This window comes from Peromyscus eremicus, chromosome 19, assembly GCF_949786415.1.
Source record: "Peromyscus eremicus chromosome 19, PerEre_H2_v1, whole genome shotgun sequence".
In the NCBI taxonomy this organism is placed as follows: domain Eukaryota; kingdom Metazoa; phylum Chordata; class Mammalia; order Rodentia; family Cricetidae; genus Peromyscus; species Peromyscus eremicus.
This window is the reverse complement of record NC_081435.1, coordinates 25,886,992-25,911,648: the sequence shown is the minus strand read 5'-3', so window position 1 is coordinate 25,911,648 and position 24,657 is coordinate 25,886,992. Positions and strand designations below refer to the sequence as shown.

General features: G+C 45.1%; 3 protein-coding genes across 4 annotated transcripts; 1 reads left to right on the top strand and 2 right to left on the bottom strand.

Moving 5' to 3' along the window:
• Positions 1–141: 141 nt before the first annotated feature.
• Ik (IK cytokine) lies at positions 142–12,883 on the bottom strand. The gene is made up of 20 exons (XM_059245866.1): positions 12,729–12,883; positions 11,746–11,812; positions 9,025–9,117; positions 8,216–8,275; positions 7,720–7,887; positions 7,436–7,550; positions 7,114–7,184; positions 6,962–7,008; positions 5,794–5,957; positions 4,889–4,997; positions 4,189–4,228; positions 3,835–4,060; positions 3,582–3,600; positions 2,708–2,786; positions 2,123–2,203; positions 1,881–1,938; positions 958–1,046; positions 667–775; positions 459–493; positions 142–371 (listed from the first exon to the last, which is right to left on the bottom strand). The coding sequence occupies exons 1-20, from the start codon at positions 12,742–12,744 to the stop codon at positions 344–346; spliced, it is 1,674 nt and encodes a 557-aa protein (XP_059101849.1). The 5' UTR covers positions 12,745–12,883; the 3' UTR covers positions 142–343.
• A 70-nt stretch (positions 12,884–12,953) lies between these two features.
• On the top strand, positions 12,954–15,083 carry Ndufa2 (NADH:ubiquinone oxidoreductase subunit A2). Its single transcript, XM_059245870.1, has 3 exons — positions 12,954–13,137; positions 13,256–13,362; positions 14,880–15,083. Exons 1-3 carry the CDS (start codon positions 13,037–13,039, stop codon positions 14,969–14,971), a joined length of 300 nt encoding a protein of 99 aa, XP_059101853.1. The 5' UTR covers positions 12,954–13,036; the 3' UTR covers positions 14,972–15,083.
• A 70-nt stretch (positions 15,084–15,153) lies between these two features.
• Positions 15,154–22,529, bottom strand: Tmco6 (transmembrane and coiled-coil domains 6). Of its 2 annotated transcripts, none has more exons than XM_059245867.1 (12): positions 22,330–22,529; positions 22,071–22,183; positions 19,542–19,657; positions 19,256–19,439; positions 18,945–19,049; positions 18,691–18,776; positions 18,387–18,503; positions 18,074–18,185; positions 17,792–17,978; positions 16,421–16,515; positions 15,693–15,860; positions 15,154–15,482 (listed from the first exon to the last, which is right to left on the bottom strand). In XM_059245867.1, the coding sequence occupies exons 1-12, from the start codon at positions 22,412–22,414 to the stop codon at positions 15,369–15,371; spliced, it is 1,482 nt and encodes a 493-aa protein (XP_059101850.1). In that variant the 5' UTR covers positions 22,415–22,529; the 3' UTR covers positions 15,154–15,368. The 2 variants fall into 2 exon arrangements, with proteins under 2 accessions (XP_059101850.1, XP_059101851.1); XM_059245868.1 differs by having other exon boundaries at positions 17,792–17,855.
• Between the last annotated feature and the right edge of the window lie 2,128 nt (positions 22,530–24,657).

Below are 24,657 nucleotides of genomic sequence, written 5' to 3'. Positions count from 1 at the left end.
ATACTGGGAGAACCTGGCGACCAGCATCAGCTCTGATATGTTAATAGGCACCTCAGTTGAGACCTAACATTCATACAGCTACTGGAACTATCTTCTTCAAGGGGCCCTCAAGAAAGAGTGTCCAACACAGAAAAGAAGACAGCAAGTTTAACTCATTTTAATGGAACATGTTGGGCATGGGTGCATGCCATTAATCTTAGCACTTGGGAGGCAGATCTATAAACAAATAGTTATACAATAAAGATTTATAAACATTCACAAACAAAAACAGTTTGCCACCTTTCTAGGAACTGTAGAAACAACCAACCAACAGAACAGCCGTGTAGTGACGGTTGGAACTGGATTAGTACTTTGGTCTTTTCACTTCAACCCTGAAATCAAAGGAGAAGTAGATCAGCAAAGGACCAGACACTAAACAATTCTCCCCAGGCCCAAAGAGAAAAGGCAATGCTGCTCACCCATCGGCTTCCATCTTCTTCCTCTTCTCAATGATCTGTACAAGAACAGTAGTAGTTTATATGCATGCTGCTAGTCTAAATCCAAGTCCACCTAAAGCCCAAAGGTGACCTCTCTCAATTTCCATGGCTGCCCCACCCTGCCTGTTCCTGAATCTGTTAGTGTCTCTCCTCAACTGAAACCCTGCCACCTAAGAAAGAGTCCACTAACCGCACTTATTTTCTTCCACTGGCGATCAAGCTCTGCCTTGTCATTGGTTTCTTTGAAGCGTCTGGTTTTCCGTCCTTCAGACATCTTGATACCATACTGGAATGCAGCCCTGAAAAGGATCATTGTGGGAAGAAGGCATTAGAGGTCTCACAGCAGTAGGAAGATTTTTTTTAAAGGGCTCTGTGGGCAAAGTACCTATCTGGGAACACCGCAGTTAGACTACAGCTTCTAACCCAACATGGGCTAGTCCACCAAACACCACATCCTCATTCTCTGCCCATATTTACTCACTTGGGCAAAGCCTCCTTGTTGTTCATATACTCGCTATATTCCTCCTGAGTATCAAAGTCCCAGCGGCCTAAGGGACCCTTCTTGTTACCCTGTGGTAGAGCAGATGGGAAGGAAGCACTATCAGTGGAAAAGGAATTTTCTCTGAACAAAACCAGATGCCCACAATCCACAATAATCCACCAGTAATAAATCTTACCCTAATAAATAACGTTTCCTATGTACTTACATTATACACATTACTCTGAACACTAATTCTTACAAATTACACCTTAATTTTTACAAAAATTCTAAGTGACAATTATATTTCTATTTTTTACGATGTAGAAACAAAGGCAGTTGTAAACAGGGAAAGAACATGGCAAGGTCACAAAACTAGCAAATGGCAAAGACAAAACAAGGCTCCAAGATTAAACCATGTTCTTGGGTATGTGGCTCAGCAGTAGAGCACTTGCCCAGCATGTGTGAAACCCAAGAACAACAGAAAACAAGTTTCTCTTAGTCCAGGATGTACTCAGTAATACAGTACTTGCCTAGCATGCAAAGGTTCCTGGGTTCAATTTCCAGCAGTGAAAAATAAATAAAACTTTATTTTATCTGAGCATGGTAGTGCACACCCATCATTTATAATCTTAGCACTAGAGACATGGAGGCAGGAGGATCAAGAGTTTAAAGTCATCCTCAGCTACACATCCAGCCTGGCCTACAAGATCCTGTCTCAAAAACAAACAAACAAAAACAAAACAAAACAAACAGCAACAATAACAAAAAACATGTTCTTAACCAATCACTTCAGGAGAGAACTGACTCCTGCAAGTTGTCCTCTGACCTCCACATTCATGCCATGGAACATATTAAATAAATAAAAAATAAAACATTACTGATCAAAGGTCCCCAACATCCTTAAACACCCTTTAACGTCATACCTGGTCCATTTTGCTATAATCTACCTCTTCATCACTATCGACAGCCATGTCATCCATCCTAAAGAGAAACAGAAGTTAGATGCTTCAGATCCATAGTACTGTATTTTATTCAGAAACCCACCTGATGAGCATCTCAGAACTAAATAGAAGAATTCACCCAAATAAAAAAATTCCTTAGTTACCAACAGGTCAAATTTAAATCTCATAATCACCCCAACCTCCCTGACTTAGGCCTCACTTACGTGGCTGGATAGCATTCTGCATAACTATTGGACATGCCAAAGAAATCACCCAGCTGCTTCTTGTCTTCAGGCTTCTTCAACATAAATGCTATGTTAAAAAAAATTCCATCACTTGCAGAAAAGATTAGGTAGAGGTAACAGAGGCTAGAGGTGTCAAGATGAACATTTCAGAAACCAGCTATAAACTTGAATTCGCTCTCTAGTTGATACAAAGCATGATTTCATCCCAGCCAACACACAGCATAAAAGAAAGAGCCAGGCGGTGGTGGCACATGCCTTTAATCCTAGCACTTGGGAGGCAGAGCCAGGTGGATCTCTGTGAGTTCGAGGCTAGCCTGGTCTACAAAGCGAGATCCAGGACAGGCACCAAAGCTACACAGAGAAACCCTGTCTCGAAAAAAAACAAAAAAGAAAGAAAGAAAGAGAGCAAAGTCAGAGAAACAACTGGAGTTGGAAAAGAAAATGGCTCCTACAACCCAGGAACAGCCCATGCCTTAATTTCAACACTCAAAAGACAGAGGTGCCGTCTCAATATAAATAAGGAAAAATAATTAAAATTCAGGAAGAAATACAATAAAAGGATATGATTCAGTGCCTTCCCAACCAGCAGACCCAGCAAATTTTTCATTGATGGACTTGATCAACTCTTTGGCAGATCCAGGTCCTGGAAGAAAAGACAACTCTGTTTGGACTTGAACTGATGTTTTTACAACCTCCTCCCACTAACCTGATTCCAGCTTTAAAAATGTTTTTATGGAGCTCACAAGACAGTTAACAGGTAAGAACCCTTGCTGCCAAGCCCAACAACCTGAGTTCAATTCCAGGAACCAACGGGGTGGAAGGAGAGCGCCAACTCCTAAAAATTGACTTTAGACCTCCATAGGTATGTCCTAGCACACCCGAGTCCAAATAATACATACACACACACACACACACACACACACACACGCCACACACACCCCAAATAAATAAATATGGTAGTTTTTTGGGTTTTGTTTTTTTTTTTTTTTTTTTTTTTTTAAGTTTTTGTTTGCACTTGGGACAGTCTCACTATGTATCCCAGGCTGACCTAGAACTCTGGAGTTTAGGCTAGCCTTGAACTCCTGATCTCACCTCAGCCTCCAGAATGCTGAGATTATAGGTTGAGTACAACCACATCTTGCTAATTAAAATATTTTTAAGGCAAAGGAACCCTTTTATCTATCAAAATTTTAACCAAACTCCAACTAATGAGCTACTCTGGCAAACACTAAGATCTCTAGAACACTGTATACTCAACCTCAGCCTCACCTCAAAAACCTCATGTGCCCCCCTAAGTCCATAAATTAAGAGATGGTTCTTATGAGAGCCCCAAGCTAGGCAGTCCCCCAAATGCCACCTTCATCAGCTTAGAGCAGCAGGGTTCTGTAAGGAGAGCAGGACGGCTAGCGCAATGCACGATGCCACTGGTACAACCCACCTTTGTCAACATCCATGGGCTGGAAACAGAAACAGAAGTGAGGATCACTATGAGGAATTTCCATTCATCTCTCCCTCAAATCTGAATCAATTCCCTAATCCACTTCTGTCCCACTTCCATGATGGTTCCCACCCTAGGTTAGTTATTGCTGTGAAGCCACAAGGCTGCTGAGGAGGAAAAGGGTCCTGCACCTGGTGAGAATGCATTTCTAGGGGCAGTTTTCACAGCCTGATACCAAGGGCCCACATCTCACCTCATCATCCACTTTTGGCTTCTCAAAGTAGCTGTGCCTTTTCTTTTCTTCCTCTCGCTCCCGCTCCCTGTCTCGCTCCCGGTCTCGCTCCCGCTCCCGGTCTCGCTCTCGCTCCCGGTCTCTGTCCCGTTCCCGATCACGTTCGCGTTCCCGGTATCTCTCGCGCTCCTTGTCCCGAGGTGTCTTGGTTGTGGAGGGAACATAATCCCCAATGTCTTCAAAAATGCTGGGGAAAACAAGTATCACTAGTTCCTAAAATTGTACATACTCATGCCGGCCGTTTCTCCAGAAGGGCTAAAGACAAGAAACACACAAACTCTCTTGCTCACAGATGCACGGGACTGGGATACATACTTCATGTCTGCCTCAGGAGGTTTCTTTTCTTCCAGTTTTCCTGCAATGGAAAGAGCTTGTCTCAGTGCCTTTCTAATTTTTAAAAATTTTATATATATAAAAAAAAGGTGAGCCATGGTGGCACACATCTTTAACCCTAGCACTCAGGAGGCATAGACAGGCAAGCTCTGAGTTCAAGGCCAGCCTGGTCTACATATGCAGTTCCAGGATACTCAGGACTACATAGAGACTCTGTCTTAAAAATATGAATAAAAAATTTTATGCATATGGGTGTTTTGCCTATATGAATATCTGTGTACCACATACGTGCCTAGTACACTCAGAGGCCATAAGAGGGTGCTGGATCCCCTAGATCTGAGTTCCAGATGGTTGTGAGCAACTCTAAGAGTGTTGGGAATCAAGCCTGAATGTTCTTTACAAGTTCTGGATGCTCTTCAGTGGCCCCAGTGCCTTTTTAACCATCTGCTGTAAGAATGGACAAAACTTCCCACTCTCCTTGGCAATTCAAAGCCAACCAGTGGGCTCTGAGTGGGTCAAGCAGAATTTGGACACACTCATCTGCCCCAGTGTTCCATTTCATCATTTTCCTTTGTTGTCTAGAAGTCATCCAATGTCTACAAGACAGAGGCTTCAAGAGAGCTTGGTTTCACCACCAAATGCCCCCCCAAAAATAAGGTTTCCTTCCCTTCCCATCAGGTACCTTTATCCTTCTTCTTGAGTTTCTTGTTTCGGGTACCCTGCCTCAGGTATGACAAAATCTGGGTGAGCTTGCTGATAACAATGTCATTTGTAGTCAGTGTAGTCTGGGCCTGGAAAACCCAAGGAGCAAGAATTATATCCCTCTTAGCAGGGCTCTCACCACCTATTATCAATTCACTTAAATTCAAGGACAAGGACACAGTTGTTAGCTAGGAAGATGACGTGTAAGAGGGCAGCAATGAAGGGACACTCCAAACAGATGAAAGGTGTGGAAAAAAGCCCTGACCAAAAAGTGCAAATAACACATTCAAGAAACCTAGGAGACCCGGAGAACAAATAGGGAGGCATGTTGGAAAAGGCTACAAAGTCCAACTGTTGCAGGGGTTCACAGACTTTTTACTCTGAACCCTAAAAACAAGAAACCACAGAAAACTTCTACGTAGTGGTGAAACAAAAATTTGCACTTATAAAACATCACCTTAGTCATGTGTAAAATGCATTAATGGAATCTAGAGCAGAGAGTTTCAGGTAATGGATGTTAAAAGAGTACAGGGTTTCTTTGGTGGAATATTCTAAAATTATGGTAGTGGCTATACAATTTGGTGAATATGATAAAACTATTTGAAGTAGAAACTAAAAGGGTAGATTACATGGCATGTGAATTACATCTCAATTAAAAAAAAAATACACTGGACGGGAGTGGGAAAAATAACCAATCTTTTAACAGCTCCAGTAAGAAATTGTGGTTTAGACAAGAACACTGCTGGTGGAGAGGGATGGATTCAACTGAGACTGAGATTTTTTTTAAAAAAGAACAGAACATGAGGATACTGTAGATGAGGAACAGGACAAGGGCAAGGCAGATCTGAAGATTGTATGACAGGTTCTTAGAACTTGACTACTCACCTCCATGGTGGGGCAATCAGCCTTGCTGCGGATAAGAGTGGTGGGGATATCCGTGTCTGCATACTCATCATCCAGGTCTACCACATAGGCCATCCGGCCTGGTAAGAACAGCTCATTTCGCTCATATGATTTACTCTTGAAAAGCATTCGATACACATTTCGGCCTACACAACAGGAAAGATTAACAAACAGCCAATGAAAAACTTTTTCATGAAAAATCAGTCATTTACTGATTACCTCCTCTGTACTGGGCACCAGGCCATGTGCTATTTGTGCTCTGCTACACCAAATCTTCAAATAACTCTATGCTGTGAGAGATGGGCATTAATACTTTTTACCGATTAAGAACACTAAAGCTTCTAGACAGTGGTGGCACACACCTTTGAGCACTTAGGAGGAGAGGCAGGTGGATCTCAGTGAGTTCAAGGCCAGTATGGTCTACAGGGCTAGTTCCAGGCTAGCCAGGGCTACACAAAGAAACCCAGTCTCAAAAAACAAATTAAATAAATAAATAAAAATCCACCTGTCTCTAGGCCCCGAGCACTGAGATTACAGGAGTGTGCCACCATATTCAGCTCCTACACACGTGTTCTGGTATCAATGCAGGTCCTCCTGCTTGTACTTGCAAAAAAACAATGAATTATCTTTTGAGTCCTCCATACTACCTTCTTTTTTGCTATTTTACGTCCAGCTTTTAAAAAATTAATTGGCTTTATTTATTCTTTCACTTACTATTTATTTCAGATGGGAGTCTCATGCAGCCAAGAGTGACTCAATTCTTGATTATCCTCCCAAATGCTGAGGTATGCACCACCATACTATCAGCTAGTTTGGGCTTTTTGAAGCAGGGTCTTGCTATGTACCCAATGCTGGCCTTTAACTGACAATCTTCCTGCCTCAGCCCACGTGAGTTCCAGGACTATAAGCATGCAGCATCACCCCCAACCCATCCTACCTTCTTTGACGCATACATATTAAAGACCTGAAAAGGCTTCCGGTCTAACTAAGGAGACATAAATGACATGGAAAATAATCCATGTCTGAGTTCTATAAGACTATTTTATAGGAGAAATCTGGTTTAGGGGCAAAAAGAAGAAAGTATATCCTAGTGTTATCATATTCCTTACAATCCACCTAAAATGCAACCACTACTATAGAAACTACTCACCAAGTCGTGTTTTAAATTCAATTTTGTTTTCGGGATCCTCATCTTTCCTGAAAACAAAAGAAGAAAACAACGTTGGGGGGGTGGGAACGCTAAAATGTGTCCACCTTAGGTGTCCTCTTCTAACCTTCAAGCCCTCACTGCTATTTACTCACTTGGTTTCCTTCTGGGGCTTTTCCATGAGTTCCTCTTCCTCTTTCTCTTTGCTGGCAATCTCAGCGCGTACCTAATGAAGTACAGGAGTGTACAAAGAAGGAAGTGAGGGATCTGGGCCCTTAATCACACCAGGGAATCAGGGAACACGTCCCCAAGGAATTCGTACTAACAAAAGATGAGTAGCCACTAGTTCTACCAACGGGCCACCTTTAATTCGACTGCCAACTAAATGGTCTAGACCACCACGTCTTTCACCTCATAAAGGTCCAAACATGAGCATTCAACACAAGTAGTTCTCTCCACTCTTTAAATAGAACTCACCTTTTGAAGCAAAGCAAAATCCAAGCCTTTCACCAAATGGGTGTGTTCCATATCACCACCCAAGAATTTGGACTCCTGAATCAACTGTCTTCTCTTCTCTGCAGCTGATTTGTCCCTGAATAAAAGAATGAAAGAGCCTTATTGAAATAGTCTTTTTGAATGACAAATTCCTTCTGAAATGTCTGGAGTATGCTCCAGAGTAGGTTAAACTGTAAGAAACATTTATAGTGTGACTATGTCTCTGACAGGATGAAAACAGGCCTTAGGATCCCTGCAGTACTCACGCCTCAGCAGTGGGGCCCACAGCCCTATAGTTGGCTGTGGTGCTAATCAGTTCAGTCTCTTCATAATCTTTGTTCACACCATCTCTCCGTTCCTTGGCACGGTCCCGGTATTTCTCTGCAAGTTCTCTCTCCCTCTCAATTTCTTGTTGGCGTAGCTTGGCATAATAACTGTGACCAGAGAAAGAGAGTATGTAAGGCTTACCAGCTCCTATCTCCAGGTCAACACAAGTGTTCCTGTTTTCCTATAACTCCAAGTAGCTCTCAATGGTGAAAACCAGGCTTGTCTTTATAGAACTCCCAGTCACCTCCTGATGGTCCTCAACATCAGAAACTCAGTTTCTTCCAACTCCGATTTGTTTTTGACTGCTACCCCCTGCCCTTTCATAAACACACTTTCACAGGAGGAAACTCCATCTGTTACTGTAGAAGTCCTCGACTCCTTTCCTCACAAACAGTACCCATCTTACAAAGCAATCATCTTCTACCACCCCTTTACCTTTTCTTTTTCCTCCTTCGTGCAGCTGGGTCTTCATCCTCATTGTACTCTCTTGGCATCCTAGAAGACACAAGAAACTCACTCATAGCAAAATAATGCTCCAGCCCCGAAAACCCACAAGGCCTGAAGGATATATCAGAGGTTGAAAGAATAGGGTAAGTTCAAGACCAGCCTAGAATACATAGTAAATTCCAGTCAAGCCTAAACAATGTCTCAAAAAAAAAAAAAAGAGAGAGAGAGAGAGAGAGAGAGAGAGAGGAAAAACAGCCAGTAGTGATGGCACACACCTTTGAGCTCAGCACTCAGGAGACAGAGGAAAGCAGATCTCTATGAATTCAAGGCCAAACTTGTCTACACAGTGAATTTTAGGCTAGCCATGGCTACATAGTCAGGCCATTCTTAGTAAGAGAAAAAGGAAAGGAAAAACAACACAACACAAAAACCTGTATTGATCAGGAAATCATATTATCAATATCTGTATCTCTCCAACTTTAAAAAGCATCATCAACATCTAATTGACAGTAACATCAAGACATCACCTGAAAAACCTTCTGTAGAGCATGAGTCTACAAGGTAACAACAGGCCCAGAAATCTGACTATTTGTAACAACAGTGACTCTATTACAAGTATTCATAAGGGAACAATAAGAATCCAGAGCATCTCAGTCATCACTGAAACTTCAGTCTTTATGAGAAGAAAAAAAAAAAAAAATCAGAAACAGAGGCTTTAAAAGAGAACTGGCTTTCAAAAACCTACCAAATTCTAGTTCCACAGAAATGGACAGACCGGAAGGAGGAAGACTACTTACTCATGGTGACGTGACTTTGAAGGTGGTGCAGAAGTAGGTGCAGCCCTTGGGGTCATGAGAAGTTTCCTGAAGTCTTCATTGGTAAGTTTTGATCTATAAAGAAATTGCGAAGATTTTTAAAATTAGAAGCCAATATGAAATAGAAGAGAGACCTGTAAACACATGGTTAACTTTACTAAAACAAGGGAAATGCAAATGAAAGCAGACAGGTCACTTTCAACACGTTACTGTTAACTACTAGAAGCATGAATTTTTGTTTGTTTGTTTTTTTGGTTTTTTTAGACACAGTTTCTTTGTGTAGCCTTGGCTGTCCTGGAATTCACTCTGTAGACCAGTCTGGCCTCATGTTAAGTACTAGAAGTTTAAATTTTTGGTTTTTTTGTGTTGTTTTATTGTTTGTTTATTTAATTTATTTTTCTTTCATCAGCTTGATACAGTATAAATTCTTATCCTAATAGTGAAATGTTTCACTAAAGCTTGCCCAGTGATTGGGTAAAACCAAAACTTATTATAAGCCACAGTCATCCTAGGGTCCCCCCTGCTGGATCTGTGGGTTGCAGTCTGATTGTACTTTGCTTTATATCTAGTATCCACTTATGAGTGAGTACATACTGTTTGTCCGAGTCTGGGTTACCTCACTCAGGATGATATTTTCTATTTCCATCCATTTGCCTGCAAATTTCATGATGTCATTGTTTTTCTCTGCTGAGGAGTACTCCATTGTGTATATGTACCACATTTTCTTAATCCATTCTTCAGTTGACGGGCATCTAAGTTGTTTCCAGGTTCTGGCTATTATGAATAATGCTGCTATGAACATAGTTGAGCATATATCTTTGTGGTATGATTGAGCATTCCTTGGGTATATGCCCAAGAGTGGTATGGCTGGGTCTTGAGGTAGATTGATTCCCAATTTTCTGAGAAACCGCCATACTGATTTCCACAGTGGTTGTACAAGTTTGCACTCCCACCAACAGTGGAGGAGTGTTCCCTTTGCTCCGCATCCTCTCCAACATAGACTGTCATTAGTGTTTTTGATCATAGCCATTCTGACAGGTGTAAGGTGGTACCTCAGAGTCGTTTTGATTTGCATTTCCCTGATGACTAAGGATGCTGAGCAATTCCTTAAATGTCTTTCAGCCATTTGAGATTCTTCTTTTGAGAATTCTCTGTTTAGCTCTATAGCCCATTTTTTAATTGGATTGTTCAGTATTCTGATGTCTAGTTTCTTGAGTTCTTTATATATTTTGAAGATCAGTTTTTTGAGACAGAGTTTCTCTGTATTGCTCTGGCTGTCCTGAAATTCACTCTGTAGACCACCCTGGCCTCAAACTTAGATTTGCCTGCCTCTGCCTCCCAAGTGCTGGGATTAAAGGTGTGTGTGACCACCATCCAGCTTAGAAGTTTTATCGAATCAAATATGAGTGAAATTTTGGAACATGGATACTCATACAGTTGCAGGAATGCTGGAATGGGAGCTTAATTCTTTACTAAAACTGGGAATACAATAAAGGACGAGGCTTAGTCAAAAATGGGACTTGCAGGTCATGGTGGCAAATGCTAGAAACAATGAGGCAAAAGGACCGCTAATTTGAAGCAAACATGGGCCAGGGCCAAGCTCATGTATAAGGCCCTAGATTCAATCCCCAGCATTACAAAAAAAAGAAAGAAAGAAAAATGGGATTCTTGGGTTACAGTGTGGGAGCACACACCTATAATCCCAGTACTTGAGAGGCTGAGACAGGAGGATGATTAGATTGAAGTCTGTCTCAAATAAATAAGTAAAAAAATTTTTAAAAAGTAAGATACAGTAGTTCTTGCCTGCAATCTCAGCACTCAGGAGACTTGAGGGAGGAAGAATGCCAAGCGTTCCATGCCAGCCTGGGATAAAGTATGAATCTATCTCCAAAAGAAAAAAGGGCTGGGGAGAGGGCTGGGTGAGTGCAGTGCCTGCCTTGCAAGCCCAACAACCTAAGTTCAGGTCTCCAGAACCCACGTAAGAGCTGTGCACAGCAGTACAAGTGTCTGCAGTATTAGCCCGACCCTTATCAGGAGACAGGAGAATCATCAGAAGCTTGCAGAACTAGCAGTCTTGCTGCCAGCAGGGAACAAAAGACACCCTATCTCAAAACAAGGTGGAAGACAAACACCTACACCCATAGTTACCCTCTGATCTTCACATGTGCACCCACTCACACACTCAAAGTAATAATAAATACGAAAGTGGTTGAGATTGTGAAGTTACAAAAGACCATTTTACTCTCATTTCCAATGCTTCATTTTCACCAGGAAAAATTTCTATATATGTAATAAAGCAACACAAACACTAGACTTTTCCCTGCCATAATTTCTCTTCTAATAACCTTACGTAGTGTTCCTGATTCACAAAGTTCAGGGATAAAGGGCTAAATGGTCCAAACTTTTTATAGTTCATAATCACAACTTTACTAAAAAACAGACACCCAAAGCAATCATTCTGTGTAAGTTACAAAATTAAGCATAACTACACTATCTTGGTAAGGTAAGTGAACTTATGATAAAGCTTTCTGTGGGAAAATAAATTTAGCATGTGCGTGGATTAGCGTTTTCCTCTCAACAAGCCACCTTCTACAAACTTTTTCACCATTCTTGCCAACAAAATATTCAGAATTCTTTCACTATCCCTACATCCCTCTTGCTCATTGCTCAACTTACTCCATGGTTCAAGGACAAAATACTCACTGGTGGAAGGAATGAGGATCGTCCACATCATGGCCATCTGGGGCCAAAGGGTTAGAGAAGGGCTCACCTTAAATTAAAAAAAAGAAAAGAAAAGTTGACATTAATCACTCGTTTTTGTTTTGGGAGACAGGGTTTCTCTGTGTAGCAGTCCTGCTGTCCTGGAACTCGCTTTGTAGTCTGGCCTCGAACTCACTGGGAGGATCCACAGCCCGGCTTCATTAATCCCTCGTTTAATGTGTGAGTTCCGTGCAGAAACTGGCAATTATAAAAATGAGCAAAAGACGGGACAAGAAGAGGTGCAGCGGTTATGCAGTAAGCGGTTACGATGAAATGGGAGGGCTTCACGAAGCTATGCGATCAGAAGCTAGGGGCGGTGACTGACACCTGTAAACCCAGCACAAGGGAGACTGGGGCAGCAAGACCGCCAAGAGCTCAAGGCCAATCTGGGCTACACAATCAGACTATCTCAAAAAGGAACCAGCAAAAGTGCCGCTTGTGGTGGCCCACGCCCGCCACCCCAGCACTTGAGCAGTGGAGACAGAAGGATCAAGAGTTCGAAACCCATCCAGGTTCGAGCTTCCGTCTCACTTGGGGAAAGAAAAAGTTATACAGATGGGTTTTCCCAAACGAAGTGGAGAATTAACAGAAAAAAATTTTACTACATGAAAGAGCCCAGCATCCGGTGATCCCAGCTAGTCGGGACTCTGAGGTTTGCCTGACAGCGAAGCGGGCCCCTCCCCTCCCATGTCAAATAAACACACCAAGTCCCCGAAGGAGAAGCACAGCCACGGTTCACTAAGGATGGCGGAGGGAGGTGGGACTGCCTCACAAATTCAAAGCGCCGCTCCTCGACTGAGGAACGAAACTCGGGGGCAGCTCGGCCGGGCCTCTCCCGAAGACGAAGGGTTGGCGCGGCCCCAACGGTACACAACACCTGGCAGAAATCTCTAGTCCGACGGGCAAGGGAAGAGTGGTGGACTTACTGTCTCGTTCTGGCATTTTGGCCGCGGTCTCTCAAGGCCGGCAATCGTGAAGTCTCCTGCACAAAACAACAGCTCCCAGCTTTCTCCCACAGTGCACCGCGAACACTCGCCACAGGGCTTTGCGTTCCGGGCCTTCCGGCTTCCTTAGCGTCCGGCCGCACCGCCGCTACAAAGGCCTCGTGTCATTGACCGAGACTTGTCCCGCCCCTCCCTTCGTCATCCAATCGGTGGCGGAGACTAGAGGGCCCGCTATTGGTCCGATTGAGGCGGCTGCAAAGTCGTGATTGGGCGCTCCTTTGCTAGCAAAGATGGCGGCCGCCGCTGCTAGCCGGGCCGTCGGTACCAAGCTGGGGCTGCGGGAGATTCGCATCCACTTATGCCAGCGTTCGCCGGGCAGCCAGGGTGTGAGGTGAGGCACAGGTAGCGTGGGGAGGCGAGTGGGCTTCGGAACCTGGAGTTGTGACCTTGACCTTCGGGGGGGAGGGGTCGTGCCCTTAGCACTAGCGGCGGTCTCTCCCGCCCTGCAGGAATTTCATCCACCAGCGTTATGTGGAGCTGAAGAAGGCGCACCCCAGCCTGCCCATTCTAATCCGCGAATGTTCGGAGGTGCAGCCCAAGCTCTGGGCCCGCTACGGTGAGTACTGGTCGCCGGAGGCAGGGACCCGGGTCGCACAAAATAGGGGTTAGACAAAAGAAGGGGCCTCCCAACGTCAAGAGAAAAGGGGGCGGAAGACCAAAACTCGAACTTCCGCGGATGAGGAAATTCACATTTGCCTAGTTGTGTGATGCTTTTTATTCCTGTATTCCTGGCAACATACATACGGAGCCTGGCCGGTTCTTGGATAAGAACCAGTAGTTTTTGCAGTTCAGAGTGGACTTCAGGTAAAAAACATGCTCCCCATGACACTGTCGGTCCTTCTGAATTACACCTTAGCTAGTGCAAATTCAGAGACTGAGAATTTCAGGGATGTTGAGCATTTCATGCCTAGGGCTTGTGCTGTGTACTTTCCTCATTCCCAGTAGTCTTCATTAATCTTGTGAATGGGTGCTTTTCTTTCGTGGTTATTGTGAGTGGGTGTTGTCTTTTGTAAATATTAGAAAACTTAACCCAAACATAGAATCTGCCTAAAATTATGCAGCGAGAATAGAACAGGGTTGAGCTTTTACGTTGTGTGCCCCTTCCCTATAGAGTACTGATAATATGGTTGGCTCCCATCATCCAGGTTGTTACTTGCATCTAACCATTTATATTACTGTCTCAAAAAAGACATTCCTGAGCCAGCCTGTAAATCCCAGCTACAGATCCTCCCAGGCAGAGGCAGGAGGATCTTGAACTCAAGGCCTATCCAAGGCTATAGTGAGTTCAAGCCCTGACTGGGAAATTTAGTGAAATCTTGTCTCAAAATTTTAAAGGTACAAAGAAAGCCCGTGATTGCCTTTCATATGAGAGGCCCTGGGTTTGATTGTCAGTACCAAAGTAAGGCATTCCCTGACCAGTAATAACATTACCTATTACATCACACTAGTTCTATTTATTACAATCTGATATTTTCTTAACATGTTGACCAAAAGATAGTAGGTAGGTAATACATTAAATTTTAATCATTCCAACCATGCCAAAGGACTACCTGGGAGTGGAGAGAGTCACATCCTACTACAGATTGGTTGTAACCAAAGACTCCTATACACTATATTAAACAGGTTCCTCCTAAAGCACACAGAAGGACCCAGTCAAGAGTAACTTTAGTGTGTAGTACTGCATGTGCATAGTGCCACATATTTAAGTGGACTATGGCCAGCCAAAAATGCACAGTCAGGCAAGGATAGACCCCTGCTTGGTAGTTAATGCCTACAATGACCTTAAAGTATCACTCAAACACCTTTCTTCTCAGATAAAATTCTAGTAGCACCTGGGATTCCCAAATAGATTCACTGGATTAATGCTAAGCACAGCAAAACTACTTTTTTTTTTTTTTAAGGCAGGGTTGCATAATATAACCATAGCCAGCCTGGAACTAGCTATGTAGGCATGAAGCCCTATGTTCCACAAGCCATATCTTTTTCCTTTCTTATCCTAACAACTTTGAAATAAAGACCCTTTATGATTTGTGGTCCATTATATAGGATATTCATTTAATCACCTTTCCTCAGCTTTTGGCCAAGAGAAGAGTGTGTCTCTGAACAACCTGAGTGCTGATGAGGTATCCAGAGCCCTGGAGAATGTGCTGAGTGGCAAAGCCTGAATTGTCTCCACTGAGGACTGTGAGCAAGAGCACCAGAACCTGGGCTCTTCTAGACTGGCTACAGTGTGGGGAAATGTGTTCTTCTGTTCCTTATAAAGCTTATCTATGTACAGTGCTGCTTCAGAATGTTCTCATCCTTATTCCCTTCTCCCCCTTATTGTACAAACACTGAGGCAAAGCAGTTTTACATAAAAATACAATTTTATTTCTCATCAAAAACCACCAGCTGCCAGCTGTGGTGTCACATGTCATTAACCAACTTAAGACAGTTAAACAAGACAATCTCAAGTTCAAGACCACCCTCGGGTACATAAAAAGCCACCAGCTTCTAAAACACAATAGGGGACCCTGGGATAAATAGACCACAGGGGCTAGGGAGTGACATTAAGCAGCCAGGTCATCCACGAATAGCTGTCTGCTGGAGAGCAAGTATCCTATCCTGAAGCTGGGCTTCCTCCTGATGCTTTTCTAGGGCCTGCAGCCCTGATTGCTGCAGGAAGGCCTGGGCAGCCTGAGGAACAGAAGAACCAACATTTAGATCCTAAAACCCAATTCCTATAGTTCATGGGTCAGCCCACTTCTTAGACAGTACATTCCTAACAAGATGAAGGGTCTGACCTTCAGCCCACATAGGCTAGCCATGCCCAGAGAAACAAATATAGAGATGGGCACCACGGTGAGATCAGTAGCTTCTACTCAAGGGACTGGAAACCAAACCCACCTCCGGCTGATACAGGAATAGCAGCTGCAGCAACTCCAAACTCTGGCCTACTACTTCAGTGTCAGAGAGAACCAGTGTTTTGAGCAAACAGGAGAGCAAGGGCCCTGGCCACAACCGCTGGCAGTAAGCTGGACCCTTTTCTACAACATTGCACAGAACTGTAAGCACCTGTAAACACAAGGACACCCCCCCCAAAAAAAAATGATGAAAACCAAGAATTATGATAGTATAAGCAAGGCTGACTATGTGTCCAAGTACTATTACAAACTCTTTTATATGTAATTCCCACAACCACCTCTGTGATAGTACCCACTTGTAAGTGAAGAGGTTGAAGCTTCCAATGGCTGATTTACCCAAGGCCCATAAGCAGTAGTCTAGCTTAAAGACTTACACCACACCTAGGGGGCTAGAGAGAGGGCTCAACAGTTAAGAGAACTGCCTGCTCCTCCAGAGGACCCAGGTTCAATTCCTAGCACCCACATGGCAGCTAACAATTGTCTGTAACTCCAAGATCTGACACCCTCACACAGACATATATGCAGGCAAAACACCAGTGCACATAAGAATAAATTATTACAAAAAAAAGGTTACATCTAGACTATTAGCTCTGAAACCAAACCACACCACCTACCAGCTCTCAGTTAAGGGTACTTAGAGAGCCCAGGTCTACTCTTCCTGTTTACTTTGACCAACAGTTCATGGACCCAAATTTTGATACCAATACATACCAGCACACTTGTCACATTTGATAGTGGCAGCAGCTGCAAGAGGGGCTCGATCAGATCCAGAGAAAGCAAGGAGGTACAAAAAGCGGGACTATTTGCTGAAAAGGAAAATGTCATATGAAGTACCTGTAGTTCTGAACTGCTACCCTCACAGTCCAATCTGCTAGGCCTAGGCCATGAGGAACTACCCTCTACATCTAAAGGTCCAGATCCTGCTCGGTCTGAAGTAAGTGTTGCTGCTGTCCAAATGGGTGGCAGTGGGCCTTCAAGGACAAGAAACACGTCTACTGTGATGGTTGCCAAGCTGTCCCTGGAGCATGTGCCATGTGCAAGAAGACTTTAGCATCTTCCTTGTGTTTCCACTCCATCCCACAAGTCCCCTGACTACAAATTTGGCCCCCAGGAGGATGACAGTATCAGATACTTCCTTACTATAACTTTGAAGACCCCACATCCCCAAACCTCTGGTGAGGTGTGCTGGGGATAGGCTCTCCCAAGATACCCATCCTGTTGCTGAAGTCCTCTGCCCTTGGTTCTTCTCCCAGCTGAATTGGAAAAGTTTATTCCTACTTCATGTCTCCAGTAGTTTCAAGCTCTGAGGTCTAGCTACCAAGAGGCTAAGCATGCCATGAAAGAGTTTGTGTTTGTAACATGTATATACATGGCACCCAGAACTTAAGGGGATACATTTATGTGTGTGTTCTACAGATGAGCAAGAAACTGTGTGTCCACATGGGGGAGCTCTTACTACATTTTTCAGTCTCCTAGTTCCAGGAAGCCCATGAGGCCTAGGGTTCCTTCCACCTGCCCCAGAATTTTCAGAATGACTAGCTCAGAAGAGGAGACCCTTGGCTGGGTGGGTCAGCAAGAAGTGAGAGCACTTCATCTGGAAGATTTTTCTGACCGAAGTTTTGATGGAGTATTTGTTTACTGAGCATCTCTGGGAATTCTAGGGAACAAGCTAAGGTTGGAAAAGAGGAAGAGGTGTAGGGCAGGTAACCCTGAGCATGAGGTAGGGATCCCTCATTGCTTTTATTTTATCCTGAAGGAACTAAGACCCAGGCAGTTTATTGGGAAGGTGAGGAGGGAAAGATTGCCTAACAGCCATGGAAGTATGGTCTTCCTCCACAGGAGTCCTTTCAGGGGCTAAGGAACGCTGCGAGCTGCTTATGAGATGGGAGACCTTCACTGACAGGGTAGGCAAAAGGTGTGGGCTCCTCCTACAGCATTTGAATTGCCTTGCCCGGCCCCCCTTTCTCTTCTTTTCCCTCTAGTCTGCACTTTGTTTCCTAACAAATCTACCCCCTCCTTTGGTTTTAATAAATATTTTAATGATGATAAAAGACCAGGCCTGTGCAGATTCTAATAACATACCAGTGAGGTTGTTGAGGAGCCAGAGGCCCTCAGGCAGCAAGGTGGGCTGTTTCTGAAGGAAGAACTGGAGAAGGATAAATAAGGCTGCCAAAACTCGCTCGTCTCTGAGCTCCATTTGCTCGCCCATGGCCTCCACTGGTACTTCTGTTAACAGGTTGCTTAGGCACCGAAGCACAGGGCATGCAAGCTGCAAAGACAGGCTGAGTGCGGTGGAAGGGGGAAGAGGCAGCAGATACAAAAGGGCAGCGTGCAAAGAAAGGCTCACAGATCCTTTTTACTTACTAGCTCTAGTCCCTCATCATCCATTCTCTGGACAGCGCCAGCCAAGTCCAACAGCAGCATTGCCAATGTGGACAGAGCCCCAAGGGTGAGAAGCATAGCATTGTTGACCTGGCTGGGCAACAGATAGCAAGCAATCACTATCAAGTCTATGTTTAAGCTACAAAACAACTAAGGTCTGTGGGTTTCCTGAGCAAAAGAAAGCACCAGAGGGATGAAAACTCACCAAAGCAATTCTAAAAACTAAATTCAGTCCAAAGACTTAAGTCATATGTAGGAAGCACCAGGAAAGACATTTTCCCAGTTGGCCTGTTACCTGCAAATGATGTAGTGAAGGCACCAGGCAAACTCCACAGCAACCCCAAGGTTCAGCTTCGGGCCTGGTTGCATGAGTCGTAGCATGTGCTGGGGAAGACTGGAGTCCAGAAGAGAGCTGCCAGCAGAAGCAGGCTGTGAGCAGGAACCATGGGGAGACCAATGGCTCTTCTCAAACACTTAGAGCAAGAAAGAATCCAAACCCCCAAGTTCTCTCTAGCCAGACACAGAGAGTTGAAAATGTGGAAATCAGGCACCAAGAGGGTCAATCATGGCCAGGTATCTGAAGACATCATTTTACTCACGGAATGATCTTCTCCGGAGCTTCCTTAGCCTGCAGAAGCTGGGACAAGGCATATCCAAGGGCTTCCAGCACAGCCACATGGGGGGACTAGAAACAGACAGCATAGGGAATCTGACTGGAAAATGGGTCCTGAGGACCCAGAAGACTTTAACCCCTTTGACCATGGCAGAGGGTAGAGCTACCTTGGTAAGCCAGTGGAACATGTGGAGAGGAGCTAGGGGAGGCTTGCTAGGGAGAGACCAAGGAAGCACTCACCTGGATGCAGGCAGCCAAGGCCGGAACAACGCCCTGTGCCAGGAGCTGCTTTCTCACAGCCTTGCTCTCCACAATAAGGTTCCCCAGTGTATACAGACACAGCTCCTGAGAGCAGGCAACAAAAGCAGTGGGCTGGGCTCATCTCCCACCAGGGAGAAGGACGGCATGACCCTGTCCTTGAAGCTCACAAGAAAAGAGAAATGGTGGGTATGTGCCCGCTTTTTCTTCTCCTATACCTGCCAGCTCGAGCTGGCCCCAAAGGCATATATAAACTCTAAGCCCAGAGCACGGTTGAAAGGGACAAGCCTTACTATGAAGTCTGAGCTGTGAGCAGAGAGGTAGGTGAGGAGGTAGGAAGTGGCTGGCAGGCAGGCCTCGGCCACCGCAGGCTGCTCAGAATGCGAGAGCTCATGGAGGCAGCGAGCCGCCTCAAGCTGCAGCAGGGCCCGGTTGCTGGTCAGGAGCCCGACAAGGGTCCGCATGCTGCCCTCCAGCCTACATGAACGACACCGGAACCTACTAAGCCTGTGGTCTATCCCCTCCACTCTCTCTTGTCCCTGGAAAGCCCAGCCAACCACTCACACCACCGACACTGACCTGATAAAGGTTTGCTGGGTTTCAGGGTGCTGCAAGCCTCGACGAAGGCTGAGCAGAGCCTTCTCCCTCTCCTTCTCATCTGTTCCCCGTTGGGCTAGCCGAAGGAACTGCTGTACCTGAATCCCCAAACAAGGGAAGGATGACATGTAATTGCCATGAAGCAAGTCCTAAGTCTGTCTATCAGCTTCATCTGTGACATCTTCAATACCACTACAATATCACTACTCAGAACTTGTTATTGGTAACAATATGGCCTGGTGTGGTGGCACAAGCCTTCAATCTCAGCAAAGGCAGGGAGATCTTATCAAGTTTGAGGGCAGCCTCGTTTACATAGTTCCAGGACAGCTGAAGCTATAGAGAGAGACCCTATCTCCTATCTCAAAAAAAAAAAAAAAACCAGCTCGGGCAGTGGGGGCACACGCCTTTAATCCCAGCACTCAGGAGGCAGAGCCGGGGGAATCTCTGTGAGTTCCAGGCCAGTCTAGTCTACAGAGTGAGTTCCAGGACAGGCTCCAAAACCACACGGAGAAACCTTTTTAGCAGGTTAGACAGGCAGGTTAGCCCTGCTGCTAACTTCCAAAGAATCTGAAACTGCTTCCTCATCTGAAAAAATAAGAATGATATCTTCTCTGCCTTGTTTGTTTGGTTTGATTTTTCATGACTGGTTTTCTGTGTGGCCTTGGCTGTCCTGGAACTCAATCTGTAGACCAAGCTGGCCTTGAACTCAAGATGTGCCCCACCATCGCCCAGCTTACTCTGCCTTCTTACAGGGCTATTTCTAGAATATTAAACCCCTCCATCTGCAAACCTCCCTCCCTCCAGCAACTCCTACAATAACATGTTTAACACTTCCAAGCTTTTGTACATCTATCACCTCTGCCTAATACACTCCAGATTCCCAGATCTTTATGGCCTCAGGGAAGTTAACACCTTCTGGCTTCCCCCAACAAACTTATGAGTTTCTCTTGTACCTCATGTTTCCTCCCATGGTAAAAAATGGTAGGAAATCTGTTTCCTTCATTGGTCTTTGAACACTTATTATTATTATTATTATTGTATCTTTTTATTTTACTTTTATCGTGTGAATGTTTTGCTTTGCATGTATGTCTGTTTACCATGTGTGTGCCTGGTCCCTGTGGAGGTCAGAAGAGGGCATCAGATCTCCTGGAACAGGAGTTACAGGCAGCTGTGAGCCATTATGTGGGTGCTAGGAATCGAACCTGGGTCCTCTTCAAGGGCAGCCAGTTTTTTAAACCACTGAGACATCTCTCCAGCCCCGCCTTTGAACACTTTGAACTCTATCTTGTCAGTCTTTGTATGCCTCAATGCTCAACGTCCTGGCATAAGGGACGCATACAATGAATAAGTGTCATACCTTAGGAGCAACTGCTCTGTAGAAGTAATATATAAACACAGACACTACTAAAACAAGACATAAGCAATGCCTGCTAAATGCATAGACACTTTCGTTTACTCATTCAGTAAATCTGTGCTGGGGATGAAGCGCAGTTTGTAAAGGCTTGCCCAGCTCATTCAAATTCCTGGATTTAGATTCCCAGCACCCCATAAAACAGGTGTGGTGGTGAACAACTATAAGCCCAGCACTTAGCATGTGGAGGCAAGAGGATCAAGGTTCAAGGTCATCCTCAGCTTAAGAGTTTGAGTACAGCCTGGGATACAAGAGACCCTGTCAAACAAAAAACAAAAAAGCAATGACATCTTTATTCCAGATATTGTGCAGGTGTCTGGATTTTTTATTTTCCTTTTTTACAGGGTCTTGGTATGCAGCCGAAATTGACATCAAACTCAGGTTCCTTTTGCCTCAACCCTCTTAAGTGCTGGGATTACAGGTGGGACACACCACATCTGCCTCATGTCACCACCATCCCTTCATTTCGGAGGTCTGAATCTAGGGCCTGAAGCATACTAGGCAAGCACTCTACTGAGGGGCTACAGACTGCTCCTGAGTTTGTAACTGAAGACAAAACAGGGTCTAGTTAAGTCTAGTTTGGAGAGCTCGATGTGGTGGTGCATACCAGTAATTCTAGTACCTGAGCAATGGCAGGAGAGTTGCCAGTTTGTGACACTAAGAAAACAAAACAAACTTCGGATGTAGTAAAAGCAAAGCCCCTGAGACCGGAAAGCAGCTGGTACATGTTCCAGGAACTGAAAATGACAGTGGTTGGATTGAGTAACTATTAAGTCAGTAAGAGGTTAGACTATGCTTAGTTTAGTAGGTCACTGGGAGGATGTTGGTTTATGTTTCTAAAAACACGAATCAGGGTGGCAAATGCAGACCCTTTTAGGAAGATACTGTAGTATCTGGATGGTGGAGACACCTACGAAAGAGAGGCACGTAGACTCCGGAAATCTTTATCAGGTTTAAAAAAAAAGCAAAGATTTGATTTGATGATGGACTGATGGAAAGACGAGGGACAGTGAATTGTACAGGGTAATTAATTCTGCCTCCGGCTTGATCCAGCGGATCCAGTAGCTGGCATTCAGGTTTGGGTCATCCCGCTCGCTCACCTCGGCTTCCCCAAGGAGCACGGCTGCACTCTGACCTCCGGCTTCTTCCGGAGCATCTTCCCTTAGCAGCCTCTTGCTGACCAACTGCTGCTCCCTCCGCGCCTTCCGCAGGGCTGGGGGCAGAGGAATGGCTCAGTTGAGGAGAGGAAGCCAGGCAGCAGACACTCGACTCAGAGCTAGGGGTCTCCTTTCTCGACTCCCAACGGCAACATCCACTTTCCCCCGCCCTCGCCCCCACAGCTCCCTCATCCGTTCGCACCTGCCTCCCGCTCCCGCCGGCGGCACCGCAGCTCCTCCACCCCGCACGCCAGAGTCTTTAGACGGCTTTGCCGCCGACTCCACATCGTACAACGGAGGGAAATTCAAGAGCTCAGCAGCAACAGCTCGGCCGGGGAAAGCTAGAACCGCGCCGGCGCCAAACAGAACGCCAAGGCCCACGGAATCCACACTCTGACGGGGGTGAGGGGCGGGGCTGTACGTGAGGGGCGGGGCTCCGTGCGTGCGCGAGGGCGGGCAAGGGCAGTGCGATGACGCGAAGGGGCGTGATCAAGCTGGAGTTCCGTAGCTGTCGCTCAGCTTCTGTTGTCTCTCTGCACTCCAGCTCAGGAAAGAGATCTGGACCTTCGACTCCATAGGTCCGCGGTGTGTCACCCTCCGCTCAGCAAACACAACTTACTCCCGTGCCTTCCGCGCTCAGTATAACAGCCGGTTTCACCAATTACTCGGCTTCCACTGATCGGGCACTTCCTAAATGCTTGAAGCATAATATCCCATTGAGGGTTTCAGAGCCAGCTTTAAGAACATTTACTACTCTTCCAGAGTGCCTGGGTTCGATTTCCAGCACTAGCCTCTGGCAGCTCACAGCTAGATACCTGTAACTCCACTTCCTATAGTATATGATGCACATAAACTCATGCAGGCATACTAGACATACCATAAAAATAAATCTTGCCTGGCATGGTGGCGCATGCCTTTAATCCCAGAGGCGGGGATTTTCTGTGAGTTTGAGGCTACCCTGGCCCACATAGCGAGTTCCAGGCCATCCAGAGGGATCCTCTTGAAAAAACAAAAACAAACAAACAAACAAACAACAACAAAGGTAGGCAGATCTCTAAATTCGAGGCCATCCTGGACCACAGAGTGAGCTCCTGGACAGCCAGGGCTACGCAAAGAAACCCTGTCTTGAAAAACCAAACACAAACAAACAGCAACAACAATAATGCTCCACTGGATGATCCACAAGAACCATTATTCCCATTTTATAAATGAGATTGGGATTATAATCACCTCATGTCCCTGTTTTTGGTTTGTTTGTTTTTTGTTTTTTGTTTTTCGAGACAGGGTTTCTTTGTGTGTAGCTCCAGCCTACAGCTGTCCTGGAACTCCCTTTGTAGACCAGGCTGGCCTCAAACTCACAGAGATCTGCTTGCCTCTGACTCCCGAGTGCTGGGATTAAAGGCATGCGCCACCACTGCCCAGCTAATTTTTTTTTTTTTTGCTGTTTTTTTTTTTTTTAAGATAAAATAATTCAACAAATTTTGAATGTCATCACTCTACTAGGTAATGGGTGAGGTAAGTTTCTCACAACTCAAAATCCAAATTGTGGCCAACTAGGTAATGTATGGTGTGACTGTAACTCTCTTCTCTAGTCTGGACTGTAAGGGCACTTCACCTTACCCATCCCAGGGACCTTCAGTTTGTCTCTTGAATGAGCAGTGTTTCCTTCATCCCCTGAGCTAAGGCACAGGTTGTTCCCTCTGCCTGGAACTCTGCCCATTGCCTGCACTTTCCCAAACATCAACCTCAAGGTCCCAACTCCAGGCCAGACGTGGTTTCTAACACTCAGGAGGCTGAGGAAGAAGGTGTGCCATAAGTTTGAGGTCAGCCTGGACTATATAGCAAGACTCTCAATAAACCCTCAACTCCAACTCCAATGTCACATATTCCAGACCAGTAGACCATTGGCCCTCTTACATATGGCGCGTTAAACATGATGTGGTAGTTTAAAAGAGATATCCCCATAGTCTTGTGTATTTAAATACTTAGTCTCTGTTTGGTGCTGTTTAAGTAATTTAGGAGGTACAGACTTGCTAAAGAAAATATGTCACTGGAGGCAGGCTTTGCACCTTTCTCACTCTGCGTGATATTTGCAGCTTGAGATATAAGCTCTCCGGTTCCTGCCACCCCATGCCTGCCTACTTCTCCATCATGCATACTTCTCCACTATGATGGACTCATGATGATGGATTCTTACTGCTCCTGAACTGTAAGTCCCAAATAAACTATTTCTTCTATGATAAGTTGCTGTGCTGGATAGTTTTATGTTAACTTGACACAAGATATAGTCATCTGAGAGGAAGGAACCTCAAGCAAGAAAATGTCTCTATAAGATCAGGCTCTAGGCAAGCATGTAGGACATCTTCTTAATTAGTGATTGATGAGGGAGGACCCAGCTCATTGTGGATGGGGCCACCCCAGGCTGGTAGTCCTGGGTTCTATAAGAAAGCAGGCTGAGCAAGTCATGAGGAGCAAGCCAGTAAGCAGTACAACTCCATGGCCTCTACATCAATTCCTGCCTTAGCTTCCT